The 17,544-nt window shown below is 45.3% G+C and overlaps 1 protein-coding gene across 4 annotated transcripts in view; it reads left to right on the top strand.

Annotated features, from left to right (window-relative positions):
- OSCP1 (organic solute carrier partner 1) overlaps positions 1-17,544 on the top strand; it is a 32,649-nt gene that overhangs the window by 11,620 nt on the left and 3,485 nt on the right. For 2 of the 4 annotated variants that reach the window (XM_032246964.1, XM_032246966.1), the window contains 6 exons: positions 1,008-1,162; positions 6,904-7,074; positions 7,616-7,696; positions 15,218-15,321; positions 16,143-16,271; positions 16,807-16,876. In XM_032246964.1, coding sequence (XP_032102855.1) covers positions 1,008-1,162; positions 6,904-7,074; positions 7,616-7,696; positions 15,218-15,321; positions 16,143-16,271; positions 16,807-16,876 — 710 coding nt within the window. The remainder of the gene's footprint in view (positions 1-1,007; positions 1,163-6,903; positions 7,075-7,615; positions 7,697-15,217; positions 15,322-16,142; positions 16,272-16,806; positions 16,877-17,544) is intronic. The other 2 variants (XM_032246967.1, XM_032246965.1) reach the window with 1 other exon arrangement.

Here is a 17,544-nt window from a genome sequence, read left to right as displayed (position 1 = left end):
ATGGTGAAACCCCGTCTCTACTAAATACTACAAAAAATTAGCTGGGCGTGGTGGCGCGTGCCTGTATCCCAGCTACTCAGGAGGCTGAGGCAGGAGAATTGCCTGAACCCAGGAGGCGGAGGTTGCGGTGAGCCGAGATCGCGCCATTGCACTCCAGCCTGGGTAACGAGCGAAACTCCGTCTCAAAAAAAAAAAAAAAGAAAAGAAAAACAACAACAAAAAAAGTACATGTCTTGTGCAGACATTACAAGTGTTTTAATCTCTAACCAGTGGATAGACTTGTCTATTTTCATGAGATGTGATTAAGAGTCATTGTTGTTCCCATTTTTATAATATTTAATTTTAATTAAAAATGTTTAGATTTGCTTTTAAAAATTATAGGAATTTTCTTTCTTTCTTTCTTTCTTTTCTTTTCAGGATCTCCTGTTGCCTAGGCTGGAGTGCAGTGGCACAATCAGAGCTCACTGCAGCATTGAATTCCTGGGCTCAAGTGATCCTCCTGCCTCAGCCTCCAGGCCCGCCACCACACCCAGCAAATTGCCTTCAATTTTTTATAGAGACGGGCTAACTATGTTGCCCAGGCAGATCTCAAACTCCTGGCCTCAAGTGATCCTCCAGCCTTGGCCTCCCAAAACGCTGGGACTATAGGCATGAGCCTGTACACCCAGCCAGTAATCTTTTTTAAATAAAGAAGATATATTCCCCTTACCATCAAGTGAGATAATATTTATTTAAGTAGTTTATAATCTCCGAACCACAACACATTGGTGCCTTGTTGTCATTTATGTCTGCTCCGAAATGGCATCATATGGCATCATAAAGCACTCTCAGAGCCCTGCTTTCTACCAGGACACCTGTGTGGTGCCCACAGGGAGCTGATCTCACCAGCCACACAACATCCAATTCTGTACTATACACGCTTGGCCCCTGTACCCATACACAAAGAGCATTTCGGGATAGGCTTGCTTCAGTACCTTGCTCAGCTGTATTCTCTCTTGTCTCTGCAGTTCTGAATGACATCATCTCAACCATGTTCAATAGAAAGTTTATGGAGGAATTATTCAAACCCCAAGAGCTCTACTCCAAGAAGGCCCTGAGGACTATCTATGAGCGCCTGGCCCATGCCTCCATTATGAAACTGAACCAGGCCAGCATGGATAAGGTGAGCAGACAGCTGCCTTTGTCATTTTGGTTGCATTTTTTGTAGCTTTTGTGGTTGCCCATTGCCTGGGCTCACAGAAGATGATGTATGCAGTGGTTCCATGCAAGAAATAAGCATGTGTAAATACTAGTAGTTGTTGAATTTTGGAGTTGGGAAAGACCTCAGAAGTCATCCACAACCACCTCTGTGTTGTTTATGTCATTCCACCTGCCCAAAGAGAGTGCTGGGTTTTATTTGTTTTTGAGACAGAGTCTCACTCTGTTATACAGGCTGGAGTGCAGTGGTGTACTCATCGCTTACTGTAGCCTTGATCTACCAGGCTCAAGCAGTTCTCCTGCCTCAGACTCCCAAGTAGCTGGGACTACCGGCACATGCCACCACACTGGCTAATTTTTTAATTTTTTTAGAGACAGGGTCTCACTTTGTTGCCAAGACTGGTCTTGAACTCCTGGGCTCAAGTGATCCTCCTGCCTCAGTCTCCCAAAGTGCTAGGATTACAGGTGTGAGCCACTGCATCTAGACAAGAGTGCTGGCTTTTATGCCCGTATTTATGAACCCCAGGAACACATCCCTTAACACAATAAAAGCACTCAACCCTGGCTGGGCATGGTAGCTCACACCTGTAATCCCAGCACTTTGGGAGGCCTGAGGCAGGCAGATCACTTGAGGTCAGCAGTTTGAGACCAGCCTGGCCAACATGGTGAAACCCCATTTCTACTAAAAATACAAAACTTAGCTGGGCATGGTGGTGGGCGCCTGTAATCTCAGCTACTCGGGAGGCTGAGGCACAAGAATCACTTGAACCCAGGAGGCAGAGGTTGCAATGAGACGAGATCACGCCACTGCACTCCAGCCTGGGTGACAGAGTAGGACTTTGTCTCAAAAATAAATAAATAAAAAGTTTTTTAAAAAAAACACTCAACCCTGAAACTTTAATTCTGCCTCATTCCTCACAAATATCAGCTCTACAATGCAGAAACCAAATATTTTTTAGAGCAAGTTAAAAAACAGTCTTTACTCATAATGTGAACATATCTATTTCTTTGGGAAACAAATTATTGGAATGCTCTGATTCTTTAATAATTCCTTCAAGAATATATCTACCTCTGACTAATAATAATAATAATTCTATATAAATGGCAAGGGACAGATAAGTCTGTTTGGAAGAATTCTAAATGATTTATGCATATACTCTGCCCTGAGGGAGGGAGAGTGTAACTCCCCACTACTTAGGTGGGGGCTGCACTTCAAAGAGTATGGAATGGGAAGGAGGGAAGAAATAGTTAGCTTTACAGTAGAGAAACTTGATAAACTACCCCAACCAGATGGTCAAGGTCAACATCAACAGTGATGAGTCATGTTGCCAGTATGTACCCTGACATGATGTGATGCAAATGGTGCTTCACTTCTGTGGTCTTCCTCCCCGAAACTCAGAACCCCAGTCTAACCGTAAGAAAAACATCACACAAATACTGTCAGGCAGTCGTGCTTACAAAATACCTGACCAGTACTCAAAACTGTCGAGGTCACCAAAATCAAGGAAAGTCAGAGAAACTGTCACAGCCAAGAGGAGCCCAAGGACACATGACAACGGAATATAATGTGGTGTTCCAAAAAAAAAATCCCTGGCTGGGATTTTGGAACAGAAATAGGATGTTAGGGGGAAAATAATAAAATCTTTAAAATTTGGTTTTTAGTTAATTTAAAATATAATAAGAATTCCTTTATAGCTTCCTCTATTACATGAATGAGGACTACCAGGCACAGCATCTTGTGGCTCTAATTACAGCGCTTTGGGATTGAGATCAGGAATTTAAGACCAGCGTGGGCAACACAGCAAGATCCAATCTCTACAAAAAAAATTTTAAAAGGCTGGGTGCAGTGGCTTATGCCAGTAATCCCCACACTTTGGGAGGCCAAGGCAGGAGAATCATTTGAGCCCAGGAGCTCAAGACCAGCCTTGGCAATATAGCAAGACCCTGTCTCTAAAAAAATAGAAAGAAAAAATTTTAAAATCATGATGACTGATGGTGGGAGTTAGATTTGCAGAATTAGCACTTACTTATTACTAGTACTTAGAAGACTCAGGGAGACAGACTGCCTTTAACTGTGCCCTCTTACCTCTTGCCACTTACCTTTGGGAAGTTACTTTACTTCTCTGAGCCTCCATTTTCTCATCTGTAAAATGGGGATAATAAATGCTACTTCATCAATTATTGGGAGGATTAAGTGAGAAACATACCTAGGCCTGGCATGTAGCTGTTCAATAAATATTAATTATCTTTTCAGTTCTGCTTGCTATTCTCTCTCTGCCTTTAAAAAAGTTTAGAGACTGAGCACAGTAGCTCACACCTGTAATCCCAGCTCTTTGGGAGCCCCAGGTGGAAGGATCACTTGAGCCCAGGAGTTCAAGACCAGCCCGGGCAACATAGCAAAAACCCATCTCTAATATTTTTTAACATATTTTACAAAACTATAGTGAGACCTCATCTCTACTAAAAATTTAAAGAACTCACTGGGCACAGTGGCACACAGCTGCAGTCCCAGCTACTCAAGAGGTGACAGGAAGACAGCTTGAGCAGGGGAGGCTGAGGCTTCAGTGAGCTGTGTTCACGCCTCTGTACTCCAGCCTGGGTAACAGAGTGAGATCCCCATGTCAGAAAGAAAGAAAGAAAAGAAAAGGAAGTTTAAATTTCCATAGTGGAAGGACACAGAACTTAAAATAAAAAAAAGTGAGTTCAAGCTGTAGCTCTACCAGTTACTAGCTGTGAGACCCGATTTACTGAAATACTCTGAACTGTCATTCCTTCATCTTATACCTGTTTTTATCCTTTATTTCTAGCATGGTGTCCTATATACGAGCACTTAATGTTTGAAAATGATGGCAGAGAGTCTCAAATCTGTATCTCCAGTATTGTACTTTCCCCACCCCCATGCACACACACCAGGCTATTCCTGTTTTCTGGAGGGGGGGGGTTATTTTATTTTATTTTTTTGAGAGAGAGTCTTGCTCTGTCACCCAGGCTGGAGTGCAGTGGCACTAACTCAGCTCACTGCAACATCCACCTCCCGGGCTCAAGTGATTCTCCTGCCTCAGCCTCCCTAGTAGCTGGGATTACAGGCATGCACCACCACACCTTGCTAATTTTTGTATTTTTAGTAGAGATGGAGTTTCACCATGTTGGCCAGGCTGGTCTCAAACTCCTGACTTAGTGATCTACCCGCCTCAGCCCCCCAAAGTGCTGGGATTACAGGCATGAGCCACCACGCCTGGCCGGCTGTTCTGGTTGTATGCCACCTTCTTTTTTTTTTTTTTTTTTTTAAAAAAAAGTAGGGGGATCCCGGCACGGGCCTGCTAGTCCTCTAGTCTTGAGGTCAAATATCATTCTGCATTTACCAGCAATGTGAAATTAGGCAAGCTTCCTCATTTTTAAACTGGGCTAATACCTAACTCATAGAGTTCTTGTGAAAAATAAATGAGATCAAATGAGATAATATATATACATGTGCTTGGCACGACACTCAAATGGTAGTTGTTTATAGTTTCAGTCCTGCTCCAGACATGTCCGTAAGTTAACTGTCCATCTTCTCTCCTTGCTCCTCCGCTCCCACATCCCCCAGATGTTCTTTCCTCCATCAATAGCATCATTCCGACCAGGCGCAGTGGCTCACGCCTGTAATCCCAGCACTTTAGGAGGCTGAGGCAGGCAGATCCCAAGGTCAAGTGATCGAGACCATCCTGGCCAACATGAAACCCCATCTCCACTAAAAATACAAAAATTAGCTGGGTGTGGTGGCTCATGCCTGTAGTCCCAATTACTCAGGACGCTGAGGCAGGAGAATCACTTGAACCCCAGAAACAGAAGTTGCAGTAAGCCGAGATCATGCCATTGTACTGCAGCCTGGGAAACAGAGTGAGACTCATCTCAAAATAATAATAATACTAATACTAATAATAGCATAATTCCTCCCCATCAGCACTAGGCTGAAAAGGCTGCAGTCCTTCTGGACTACCCTGATCATCATCCCCCAAATCAAGGCAGTCACCGCCTACTGACAGCTTTTCCTTCTAAATATGGGATGATCCTTTCTCTGACTCTCCATTCCCACTATCTTTTTTCCAGTCCTTAAGTCTGGATTACTCCAACAGCATTTCTTTCATTCCTGCCATCAGTAGATAATTATTGTAATCCTTTTAGAAGCCAGGTGCTATTCTCCCTAACCCATCTCTCCCTTCCCTCACATCTCATGGTTGCCAGACCTCATTCAGGCACCACTGTGATCATGTCAGCTCGGAAAACTAACCCCTAACTTCTACCACATCTAGTCAAAATTGTTTTGCCTCTCTCTCTAAAACCTTTATTCTGTTTTTAATAATTCAGCTTTTAGTATATATACAGGAGGTCCATGCACAGGTTTGTTACATGGGTATATTGTGTGATGCTGAGGTCAGGGGTGCAACTGAGCCCATCAGTCAGGTAATCAGCATAGTACCCAGTAGTTCTTTTTTCAGTCCTTGACCCCTCCCTCCTTCCCTCCCCATTCTTGTGGTCCCAGTTTCTATTGTTGTCATCTTTATTTGCCATACTTACCCAACTTTATTACCTGCCATCCTCAACACAAACCGTCCTCAGGCCATTCTCCTCTTTCTCCCAGAAAAATAACACACTCATTGCTACCTCCAGGCCCTCACATGTACGTTTCCCTCAACTGGAATGCCTTTCCTCCGCCCTCAGCTGGTTGAAACCCTGCAGCCGCCTCAAGGGCTATGTAAGGCCACGTGTGCCACGAAGCCTGTCTTCACCACATTGGTCCCCACCAGTTCCTCCCTTCTGATCTTTCATGGATGGTCATACACACCTATGTGGAGAGGGCTTGTTGACATCCACACAGTTCATCACTTGAAGTGATTCTTACACAGCTATAGAACTCTATACTTGCCACTTGCACACATATTGCCTCATATATTCCTCTCGGCACCTCTGCAACATTGGGAAATTGGAGAGTATTTTTTTACAGATGAGAAAACTCAGGCCCAAAGTTAAGAAACTTGGTCAAGGTCATACAATAAGTTAGGAGGAAAGGGGTTCTTGAATTTGCATTTTCTTTCTCCAGTTCCAGTGCTCAGTTTGGGACTCCACTGCTACTGATATTATTTCATATGTACCCCATTAGCAATACACATCAGGTGACCGGAAATCCTGGTTTGCACAGGAATGTGCTGGCTTACTCCTGTTGTCCTGGCTTAATTCTTATTATTATTTTTTTTTTTTGAGACGGAGTCACACACTGTCACCCAGGCTGGAGTGCAGTGGTGCGATCTCAGTTTACTGCAAACTCTGCTGCCCGAGTTCAAGCAGTTTTCTTGCCTCAGCCTCCCAAGTAGCTGGGATTGCAGGTGCCTGCCACCTCATCCAGCTAAGTTTTGTAGTTTTAGTAGAGATGGGGTTTCACCATCTTGGCCAAGCTGGTCTTGAACTCCTGACCTCATGATCACCCCCCTTAGCCTCCCAAAGTTCTGGGATTACAGGAATGAGCCACCATGCCCAGCCCTGGCTTAATTATTAATAGCACCTGCTTTGACTCTCAGAAGTGTCTTGGTTTGGGTGATAAGTGATATGGTTACCCAAGCTGCATGGCAAGCCCAGAGTTGGTTTTCAGTAAATCCTTGACTGAATCACTGTTTGGAGATTCTCAAACGTGATTTTTATCCCATTTCTTTTGCTTGTGTGTGGGGTTAGCAGCTCTATGACCTGATGACTATGGCTTTCAAATATCAAGTATTGCTGTGTCCCCGACCCAAGGATGTGCTGCTGGTCACTTTCAATCATTTAGATACCATCAAGGGATTCATCCGAGACTCCCCAACCATCCTGCAGCAAGTGGACGAGACTTTCCGGCAGCTGATAGAAGTAAGAGTGCCATCAGTTTCTTGCCCCTCAGCCCCAGCCCTTTTTTTCATCCCTCTGTTAAGAACAGGAAGATTCTATGACACAAAGAACAGGATGAGGAATGGCAAAGCCTGCCACTGTCTCAGAATGTTCTGAAAATCTATCTGTGTCCATTTTGGTAATGTAATAGGGATCATCATCTTACACCCTCTTAACTGTTGCCTTCACAGTTGAAAAAGCAATCATACAGAGCATACCCATTTTCTCCTCACTTCTCTGAAAGGGAGTTGGTGGTGGATGTTCTGCTAAATCTTGGGGAACAGCCTCTCCAGGTCTGTGGAAAATGGGAGAGAGGAAGCATACCCCTGCTCAGGTGTGGGTAACAAGCTTTGTCACCCTAGTGAGGGAGCACTGCTGGTCCCCCTGCTGCTCCTCCTGCCCAGCAGCCCAGTCCTCTCCTTGCCTATCTGGCGCCTATCCCTGAGCACCCACCCGCCCCACCTGTGCGTATTACTCATCCCTCTTTGAAAGTGAAGTTCTACTTTCTGCTTGCCTTTGGCAGATATATGGTGGTCTTTCTGCAGGGGAGTTCCAGCTGATCCGGCAGACGCTCCTCATCTTCTTCCAAGATCTGCACATCCGAGTAAGTCCATGGGCAGCCCCGGGAACACCCAGGAGCTGCTGTACCAAAAAAACAACCCTGGCAGTCATCAGGGCAGACAAGCACAGAGATTTTGACCAGTTAGTGATGTCCTCAGGGTTTGCCTCCCTAATGATAAAGATATTGATAATAAATCTCAGCAGTTTTTAAATGGACCAAGGAAGACAGTGATGTTGCCATTCTTTTCTGATTACCTTGTGAGTTTCTTTGAAATGTGGTTTATTGTGTTACTTCTCCAGAGGAAATGTGCTTTCAAGTCACCAGCCTGATCTCAACTGCAAAACTGTTTCTTGAGCTTTATTCTCCTTGACCGCTCCAGTATCTCACACTGTCAGGAGGCTGCCCCTACTCCATGGAACTCTCACCTTTCCAGGTCTTTCATGGTTCCGTACCATCCTGGCCCTCCCTTCCCTTCCCTCTCCCATCTCAATGCCTTTTACTCCTTCCTCTCTCTCCACCTGTCTCCAAACCTTCCTCCTGTCTCTACCCACTTCCTGCTAATTAGGGGTCTCCTTCCTCGCCCTGTTGTCTACCAACCTCCCTGCCTGTGCCTCCTGAGTCTAACCTCTAGTCTACCCTGGCCCCACCCCTGCCTTCCAGACCCACATCTCCACCACCTTGCTGCTAAAACTTCCCACCAGGATGCCCACCAGTGCCTACAACTTGATGTCTGTAGCTAAACTAATCTCCACAGTTCAGGTGCTGCCCTGACTTTCTCGTTTCTTTTGAGGGCACCACCACCATTCTCCCACGCACTTGGCCCAGAACCGGAATGTCACCTTTGATTCCCCTTTCCTGATCTTCATCCAATTGCTTCTAAGACCCATAGAGTTGGCCAGGTGTGGTGGCTCATGCCTGTAATCCCAGCACTTTGGGAGGCTGAGGTGAGTGGATCACCTGAGATCAGGAGTTCAAGACGAGCCTGGCTAATGTGGTGAAACCCCATCTCTACTAACATACAAAAATGGCCAGGCAAGGTGGCTCACACCTGTAATCCTAGCAGTTTGGGAGGCCAAGGAGGGTGCATCACCTGAGGGCAGGAATTCAAGACCAGCCTGGCCAAGATGGTGAAACGCTGTCTCTAAAAAAATAAAAATGAGCTGGGTGTGGTGGTGGGTGCTTGCAGTCCCAGCTACTTGGGAGGCTGAGGCAAGAGAATTGCTTGAACCCAGGAGGTGGAGGTTGCAGTGAGCCAGGATCACACTGCTGCACTCCAGCATGGGTGACAGAGCGAGACTCCATCTCAACATAAAAAAGACCTATAGATTTGGCCTTGTGAATATCCATACCTTCTTTTCCTTTTTTTTGAGACAGTGTCTTACTGTGTTTCCCAGGCTGGTCCCTAACTCTTGGGCTCAAGTGATCCTCTTCCCTCAGCCTCTCAAAGTGCTAGGATTACAGGTATGAGCCACCATGCCCTGGCACTCCTTCCTCTCCATCTCTGTTGCCACCATCCTGGCTCAGGCCCTCATACTCTTGTGGGCTATGCTTCCCAACTGGCCCCCTCTCCTCCTGCCACGACCACATAGCCAGGCAATTCTACACTCAAACTTTTAAAAACACATTTTCTGACCAGACACAGTGGCTCACGACTATAATCCTAGCACTTTGGGAGGCCAAGGTAGATGGATCACTTGAACCTGGGAGTCTGAGGTCAGCCTGGGCAACATGACAAACCCCATCTCTACCAAAAATACAAAATTAAGTGGGCATGGTGGTGCATGTCTGTACTCCCAGCTATTTGGGAGGCCGAGGTGGGAGGATCACTTGAGCCCAGGAGGTCAAGGCTGCAGTGAGCCAAGATCATGCTACTGTGCCCCAGCCTGGGCTGAGACCCTGTCTCAAAAAACAAACAAACAAATAATAAAAATAAAATAAAAACACATTTCTGTAGCCTGGGTAACATGGTAAAACCCCATCTCTACAAAAACAAAAATTAGCCAGCCATGGTGGCATGCGCCTATAGTCCCAGTTACTTGGGAGGCTGAGATGGGAGGACGGCTGCAATGAGCCGTGATGAATCCAAGATTCAGAGTAGATGTCAGAGTGAGACCCTGTCTCAAAAAAAAAAAAAAAATCTGAGCTTCTGAATTTTGAACGTATCTCTCTTGGACAGGGCTTTGTTTCTTCCCATTATTTAACCACATAATATGGGAAGGATGGTATGATATGGTTAAACAAGCCCAGGCTCTGGTGCCAGACCTGTTTCTCTTTTTTCTTTTTTTTTTTGAAACAGGGTCTCACTTTGTCGTCCAGGCTGGAGTACAGTGGCACAGTCATGGCTCACTGCAGCCTCGACCTCCTGGGCTCAAGTGATCTTCCACCTCAGCCTCTTGATTAACTGGGACTACAGGGGCATGGCACCACGCCTGGCCAATTTTTCGTATTTTTTGTAGAGACAGGCTCTTCCTATGTTGTCCAGGCTGGTCTTGAAATCCTGGGCTCAAGCGATCCACCTGCCCAGGCCTCCTAAAGTGCTGGGATTACAAGTATGAGCCACTGTGCCCAGCTTCACCTTTCTCTTTGAATCTCAACTCCAGAGCTGGGCATAGTGGTGAGTGCCTGTAGTCTAAACTACTTGGGATATTGAGGCAGGAGGATTACTTGAGCCTAGGAGTTCAAGACCATCCTGGGCAATATAGTGAGACTCTGTCCTTAAAATAAATTTTTGAGACAGAGTCTCACTCTGGAATGCAGTGGCGTGATCTCGGCTCACTGCAACCTCCACCTCCCGGGTTCAAGTGATTCTCCTGCCTCAGCCTCCCAAGCAGCTGGGATTACAGGTGCCTGACACGACGCCCAACTAATTTTTGTATTTTTTTTTAATTTTGTATTTTTAATAGAGATGGTGTTTTACCATGTTGGCCAGGATGGTTTCGAACTCCTGACCTCAGGTGATCCACCCACCTCAGCCTCGCCTCCCAAAGTGCTGGGATTACAGGTGTGAGCCACGGTACCCATCCAAAATAAAAATATTTTAATGAAGAAAATGAATAACAACTATAGGACTAGCTCTATGACCTTGGGCAAATAACCCTTAGTTTCTTCATCTGAAAAATGAAAATTATAATAACTAATTTTGTTGGGAGGATTAACAGAAACAGCATACGTAACATATATGTGTTTGTATATATAGAGAGAGTGCTTCTGGAATCATATGCAAGAAACTGGTCACAGTGTTGCCTTCCAGGAGTGGGGAACTACATGTAAGACAGGAGTAGGAGAGACACCGACTCTTCGTTATGTTTACCTTTTGAGACTTTTGAATTTTGTACCTGGGTAAAATACAATTTTAAAAAAGGAGAAGCAGCCGGGCACAGTCGCTCACGCCTGTAATCCCAGCACTTTGGGAGGCCGAGGCGGGAGGATCACAAGGTCAGGAATTCAAGACCAGCCTGGCCAACATGGTGAAACCCCATCTCTACTAAAAAAAATACAAAAATTAGCCGGGTGTGTGGTGGCAGATGCCTGTAATTCCAGCTACTCGGGAGGCTGAGGCAGAGAATTGCTTGAACCCAAGAGGCAGAGGTTGCAGTGAGCCGAGATCATGCCACTTTCACTCCAGCCTGGGAGACAGAGCAAGACTCTGTCTCAAAAAAAAAAAAAAAAAAGGTGGGGAAAGCAATGCAATATATTTAGTACCTTATTATATTTCCCTTCCATGGACAAAGGAAGATAAATAGATTTCAATTGTGATGCCAATTTTATTTTTAACTCTCATGAATAATTGTATTTGCTATGGATGAAGCAATAATAACATCAGTATAAATTAAGATCTCTGTCACTGATTAAAATAAAATGAAAGTGCAAATAAGATTGTTTTTCATTAAATAGAAAATACCAATTTTGAAATATTAAAAATTCTGTATCATATTGTTATCAGGGCTGCATATTTGGGGATTATTTTTATGGATTGGTAGTAACATAAACAGCCATATTGATTTCCCAATTCTGACAAGATAAAACTCATATACTGAAAAGGCTTTCCTGGCCAGGTGCAGTGGCTCACACCTGCAACCCTAGCTTTAGGAGGCCCAGGCAGGCAGACTGCTTGAGCCCAGTAGTTTGAAACCAGCCTGAATAACATGGTAAAACTGCATCTCTACAGAAAATTAGCCAGGCATGGTGGTGCACACCTGTAGTCCCAGCTACTCAGGAGGCTGAGGTGGGAGAGTCACCTGAGCCTGGGATGTTGAGGTTGGAGTGAGCCATGATCACGCCACTACACTCCATCCTGGGGGACAGAGTGAGACTCCATCTCCAAAAACAAAAAGGCTTTCCCAATAATAAGGTAATAAAGCTGTACTAGAATTATTAAAATTTATTTATTTATTTATTGAGATGGAGTCTTGCTCTGTTGCCCCGGCTAGAGTGCAGTGGCACAATCTCGGCTCACTGCAACCTCCACTTCCCAGGTTCAAATAATTCTCCTGGCAACAGAGCAAGACTCTGCCTTTAAAAAAATTTAAAAAAATACAGCAGGCAAGAAGGAAGGCAGGGAGACCAGACAGGAGGCTTCTGCAGTGGGGCAGGCAGGAAACAGTGAAGGCCTGCAGCGGGGAGCACTAGCTGGGTGGAGAGGAAAGGCTTGGCAACTGAATAGACATGGGAAGGTGATGAGAGGGTGGCGCCTATTGCTAACTTGGGGACCTGGTGGTGCCATTCACTGAGATTGGGAACTTCAGAGGAGGGGCAGGTTGGGGAAGACAAATTTCCCCTGTTCTGAGCAGGGGGAATTTGAGGTGCATCCTAGGGAACCCGTAGATGGAAATGTGTGACAGGCAATGGGACGGATGGGTCAGATGCAAGGGAAGGAGGGGAAGTGGGACCTTGAGATCTGGGAGCCATCAGCACAGAATTGAACCCTAGAGTGTGGGAGGAGACACAGCCACCTGGGAAAGGAAAAGGTAGAGGGAGAAGAAAAGGCCAGCAGAGGGTCTGCGCAAGTAGACAGACCCAACAGTCCTCTCCAGCCACTGGCAGAACCTCAGGTCAAACACAGACACACACATGACCTAAATTTGTGCATTTCAGATCTACCATGCCATAATCAACCTCATAAAATTAAGCTAACAGAGGGTCCAGCACATATAAATATTCCCACTTCTCCCTCCAAATTTTCTTTCTCCTTTCCTGTCCTCACATCCCTTGTTCACAGAATTTCAAAGTTAAACATGTCTTAAAGGTCATCCAACAAACCCTCTGACCAAACCAGTTTACACGTTCCCCTGGAAAGGTAACTTGTACCGGCTCATCTCCATCTCTGACCTGTCTATGCCCACCTTCTTCCTTCAGGCTCAGCTCCAGGCACACAGTCATGCCTGCCTCCCCACAAACTCTCGGCATGCCTGCAATCATTCTCCTCAACAAGCTTCTGTGCACCTGCTATGCAGCATGTTCTGCTTTATAGTGTTATTTTTCTCTATTTTATGTTTGCTTCCTGTGTCCAAATAGACTCGTTATAATAAGAGTATTAGCTACCATTTATTGAGCACTTACTATGTGTCAGGCTTTGCTTTTTATACATTCTCTGATTTAGTTGTCACAGTAACCCACCAAGTTATTATCTATTATTATTACTATTATTCTATTATTATAACTATCATTCTCCCCCATTTACCAAAGGGAAAACTGATGCACAGAAAGGTTGTGTAACTTAACAAAAACCCAGAAGAGGCCCATTCAATATTTAAGCCTAGAGAGTCTAACATCAGTATGCCAAACTGCCAGCTTACACATTCTTATCACTTTGCGTTTTCACTACCTTGCCCACAACAAATGCTTTTTTTTTTTTTTGAGGCAGAGTCTCACTGTCGCCCAGGCTGGAGTGCAGTGGCATGATCTCGGCTCACTGCAACCTCCACCTCTTGGGTTCAAGCGATTCTTGTTCCTTGTCCTCCTGGGTAGCTGGGATTACAGGCATGGGCCACCATACCCTGCTAATGTTTGTATGTTTAGTAAAGACAGGGTTTCACGTTGTCCAGGATGGTCTCGAACTCCTGACCTCAGATGATCTGCCAGCCTCAGCCCCCCAAAGTGCTGGGATCACAGGCGTGAGCAACCAGGCCCACCTAACATGCTTATTCTTGATTATATTACTGATATAAACTTATAGAATATTAGAGTTGAAGAGATTTTCAAGCACATCTGTTATTTTATAGATAAGGAAGCCAAGACCCAGTAAGACTGATTAACTGCTACAGTCTTTCTGAGGTTTAATTTGTGAGTGACCAAAACCTCTACATAGAGTACACAAACCCAGGAGGAGAAATAAGTGTAATGTGTTTCCAGTCACATGAAAGACCCTCAAACTTGAATGCCAGCTGGATCCTCCCGCCCCAGCCCCACCCTTTTTTCTGTCCAGGTGGATAAGGTTCAGACTCCAGAGCCAGAATCACAGGGGTTTGAATTCTCAGCTCTGCCCCTTACCAGCTGGCTGACCCTGAGGAGGCATCTTAACCTGTGAACTGCCTCATCTAGAATGTAGCCATAATGAGGTTCTTACAGCTCAAGACCTGCAGCTGCATGGAAAATAAGCAGGGAACCACAGAATGGGGTAGAATTTGGAGTCACCCTTGGTGTCAAACCCTGGCCCTGCCTCTTACTGCTGTCTTTGGGCAAGTCACTTCACTCTCGACTTTAGCTTTCTCGTCTTTAAAATGGGAGTAATATGACTCACCTGGTTTGCTGCACTGCTTAAAAGTAGTTCTGTTTGTAGCCGAGCACAGTGGCTCACACCTATATTATCCCGGCGCTTTGGGAGGCCGAGGCAGGCAGATCGTTTGAGCTCAGGAGTTCAAGCCTGGCCAACATGGTGAAACCCCATCTCTACAAAAAATATAAAAATTAGCCAGGCACAGTGGCTCACACCTGTGGTCCCAGCTCCTTGAGGAGCTGAGACAGGAGAATCGCGTGAGCTGGGTAGGGCTGAGGTTGCAGTGAGCCAAGATCATGCCACTGCACTCCAGTCTGGGTAACAAAGTGCATCCCTGTCTCAAAAAAAAAAAAAAAAAAAAGTTCTGTTTGTTAAAATACAGTTAACTCTGCAAGTATAATTTTTTCTCCCTTTTTTTTTTTTTTTTTTTTTTTTGGTTGAGGGATGGAGTCTCACTCTGTTGCCCAGGCTGGAGTGCAATGGTGTGATCTCGGCTCACTGCAACCCTGCCTCCCGGGTTCAAGTGATTCTCCTGCCTGAGTCTCCTGAGTAGCTGGGATTAGAGGCACCTGCCACCACGTCCAGCTAATTTTTTGTATTTTTAGTAGAAACGAGGGTTTCGCCATATTAGCCAGGCTGGTCTTGAACTTCTGACTTCAGGTGATCTGCTTGCCTCGGCCTCCCAAAGTGCTGGGATTACAGGCGTGAGCCACCGCGCCCAGCCTCTCCCTTCTTATTGTTATAAACTCATAGGTAATGTTCCCAAACGATTACGTACTTTCCACCCTCAGAATGTTGATGTCTATGAAAACATACCAAGAAAAATGACAATAAATGTATTTTTCCAGGTATCCATGTTTCTAAAGGACAAAGTTCAGAATAATAATGGTCGCTTTGTGTTGCCAGTGTCTGGGCCTGTTCCCTGGGGAACTGAACTTCCGGGACTCATCAGGTAAATTCCCAACAATGATCAGAGCTATGTTTGGGGTGCTAGGAAATCAGCACACGGGCCACACACAGAAAGCCGCACTGCCGAGCCACTCACAGTCTGCCCAGCCCTCTTCTTTCTTCAGTAAAACACAGCTGTTGAAGAAGTCGGGTTCTAATACCCGCCTTACCACTTAGCAGATGGACTTGAGGCAAGTTACCCAGTTACCCAGGACTAACTTCCTCCCTCATCTGTTAAATGGTTACTGTGTGGATGAATAAGATAAGAGTACTCTAATGTGCTTACGAAGCAGTTGGCACATACATATGCTCAGTAAATATTAATATTGTGGCTGGGCATGGTGGCTCATGCCTGTAATCCCAGCACTTTGGGAGGCCGAGGCGGGCGGATCACGAGGTCAGGAGTCCCAGACCAGCCTGGCCAATGTGGTGAAACCCCATCTCTACTAAAAATACAAAAATTGGCTGGGCATCGTGGTGCACACTTGTAATCCCAGCTACTCAAGAGGCTGAGGCAGGAGAATCACCTGAACCTGGGAGGTAGAGGTTGCAGTGAGCTGCGATCACACCACTACAGCCAGGGCGACAGAGTGAGACTCTGTCTCAGCCTCTTGAGTAGCTGGGATTACAATATATATATATATATACACACACACACACACACACACACACACGTATATAATTATTGTATTATGATTATAACCAGCACCTTTATCTTGAAGGAGTGCATGAATTCCTTTTTGTTCTGTAGTACAAAGAATAAAGAAGCCTCTAGGACTACCTAAGCTTGGGGAACATTCCATCATGTCATACTTTGTATTGTAGAATGTTCAACAACAAAGGTGAAGAAGTGACGAGGATAGAGTTCAAGCATGGTGGAAACTATGTCCGAGCGCCCAAAGAAGGTTCTTTTGAACTTTATGGAGACCGAGTCCTGAAACTGGGAACTAACATGTAAGCAAATTCTCCTTCTCTGAGTGAATTCAAGTCCAAGAGAGGTCACTTCATTTTAAAATACAGCCTGACTTCTGCTATGAAAATCCCTGCTGACAATAGGAGTAATTTCCCCTTAGATACACTGCATACAGAGACCTGACCTTTCAGAGGGCACCCAGGAATGCCAAACATAAGACAACTCAACAGAATGAAAAGATACATAATGTGAAATAGCCATGGAAGAGAACTAGCCAAAATCTGTGTTGCACTGGAAATCCAGAAAGACTTACCCTTTCTGTAAAGCTGCATGTCTTTTCAGTGATACACGTTGCTCTTCACAAGAGGAGGCATTGCCAGCCAGCTTCCCCAGGTGTTTTTCTTTGGGCAGAAGTGAAATTTGAGTGGTTAACACTCAGTTGCATTCTATACCCACAGCACCTTTCTGGATGCTATTTAATGTGACAAAATAAAAGCTACAAACTATGCTTACAAGTTAGATGGAAGTCCATGGAAAGGGGCTGCATGATGTCACTGTTATCTGTTGTCACCCCAGGTACAGCGCGAATCGGCCTGTGGAAACCCATATGTCTGGATCATCAAAGAACGTAGCCTCATGGGCCCAGGTGAGCATCTGCCTTCCTTCCCTACACTCATAGCTTCTCTCTAGATACAGACGTCTACATAAAGAGAGAGTGGGAGCTCTTTAGATTTCGGAGCTAGCCAACACTTCCCTTTTTGTTTGCAATCTTCTGCATTCCGCCTTGTAAGTACGCAGGTTTTAGTTGTAGCTTTTCATGGAGACTTCCAGTGATCTCACTAATTAGGTAATTTTAGGCGTGGCTCAGCCACCATAATTAAGAGGAACCACACACCAGGACATGTGTAGTGGCGTAGTACCAGTGCCATTAGGTCCATGATGGCTGACATCAGCACTCGTGTGTATTCTGATCGTTAAAACATTTCTTTTTAATGTTTCCCTATATAGCACCATGGTAGCTAAGTCAGAGTCGGGTTTCAGTTTCTCTGAATTCCATCTTTACACATTTTTGCTGAACCAGCTCCCAGCTAGCTGTAAGAGAGATCACGGAATCCTAAACTATTCAACAAGCATTTATTAAACTGCTTCTGTGGGCTGGGGACCCAGGGACACAAAGCTGACGTAGATATGGTCCCATCCTGAAGGGGCCTGTAGTACCCTGGGAAAGACGGCGTTAGAAACAACTCGAAGGAGTTGGAGGAAGGGCTGGCTGGAGATCCTGAGCAAAGTGCTGTGCCAGAGGAATGCGCTTTT

Source organism: Sapajus apella, unplaced genomic scaffold, assembly GCF_009761245.1.
Source record: "Sapajus apella isolate SASKATOON/1434 unplaced genomic scaffold, GSC_monkey_1.0 scaffold62, whole genome shotgun sequence".
NCBI lineage: Eukaryota > Metazoa > Chordata > Mammalia > Primates > Cebidae > Sapajus > Sapajus apella.
This window is presented reverse-complemented; position numbering and strand designations above follow the sequence as displayed.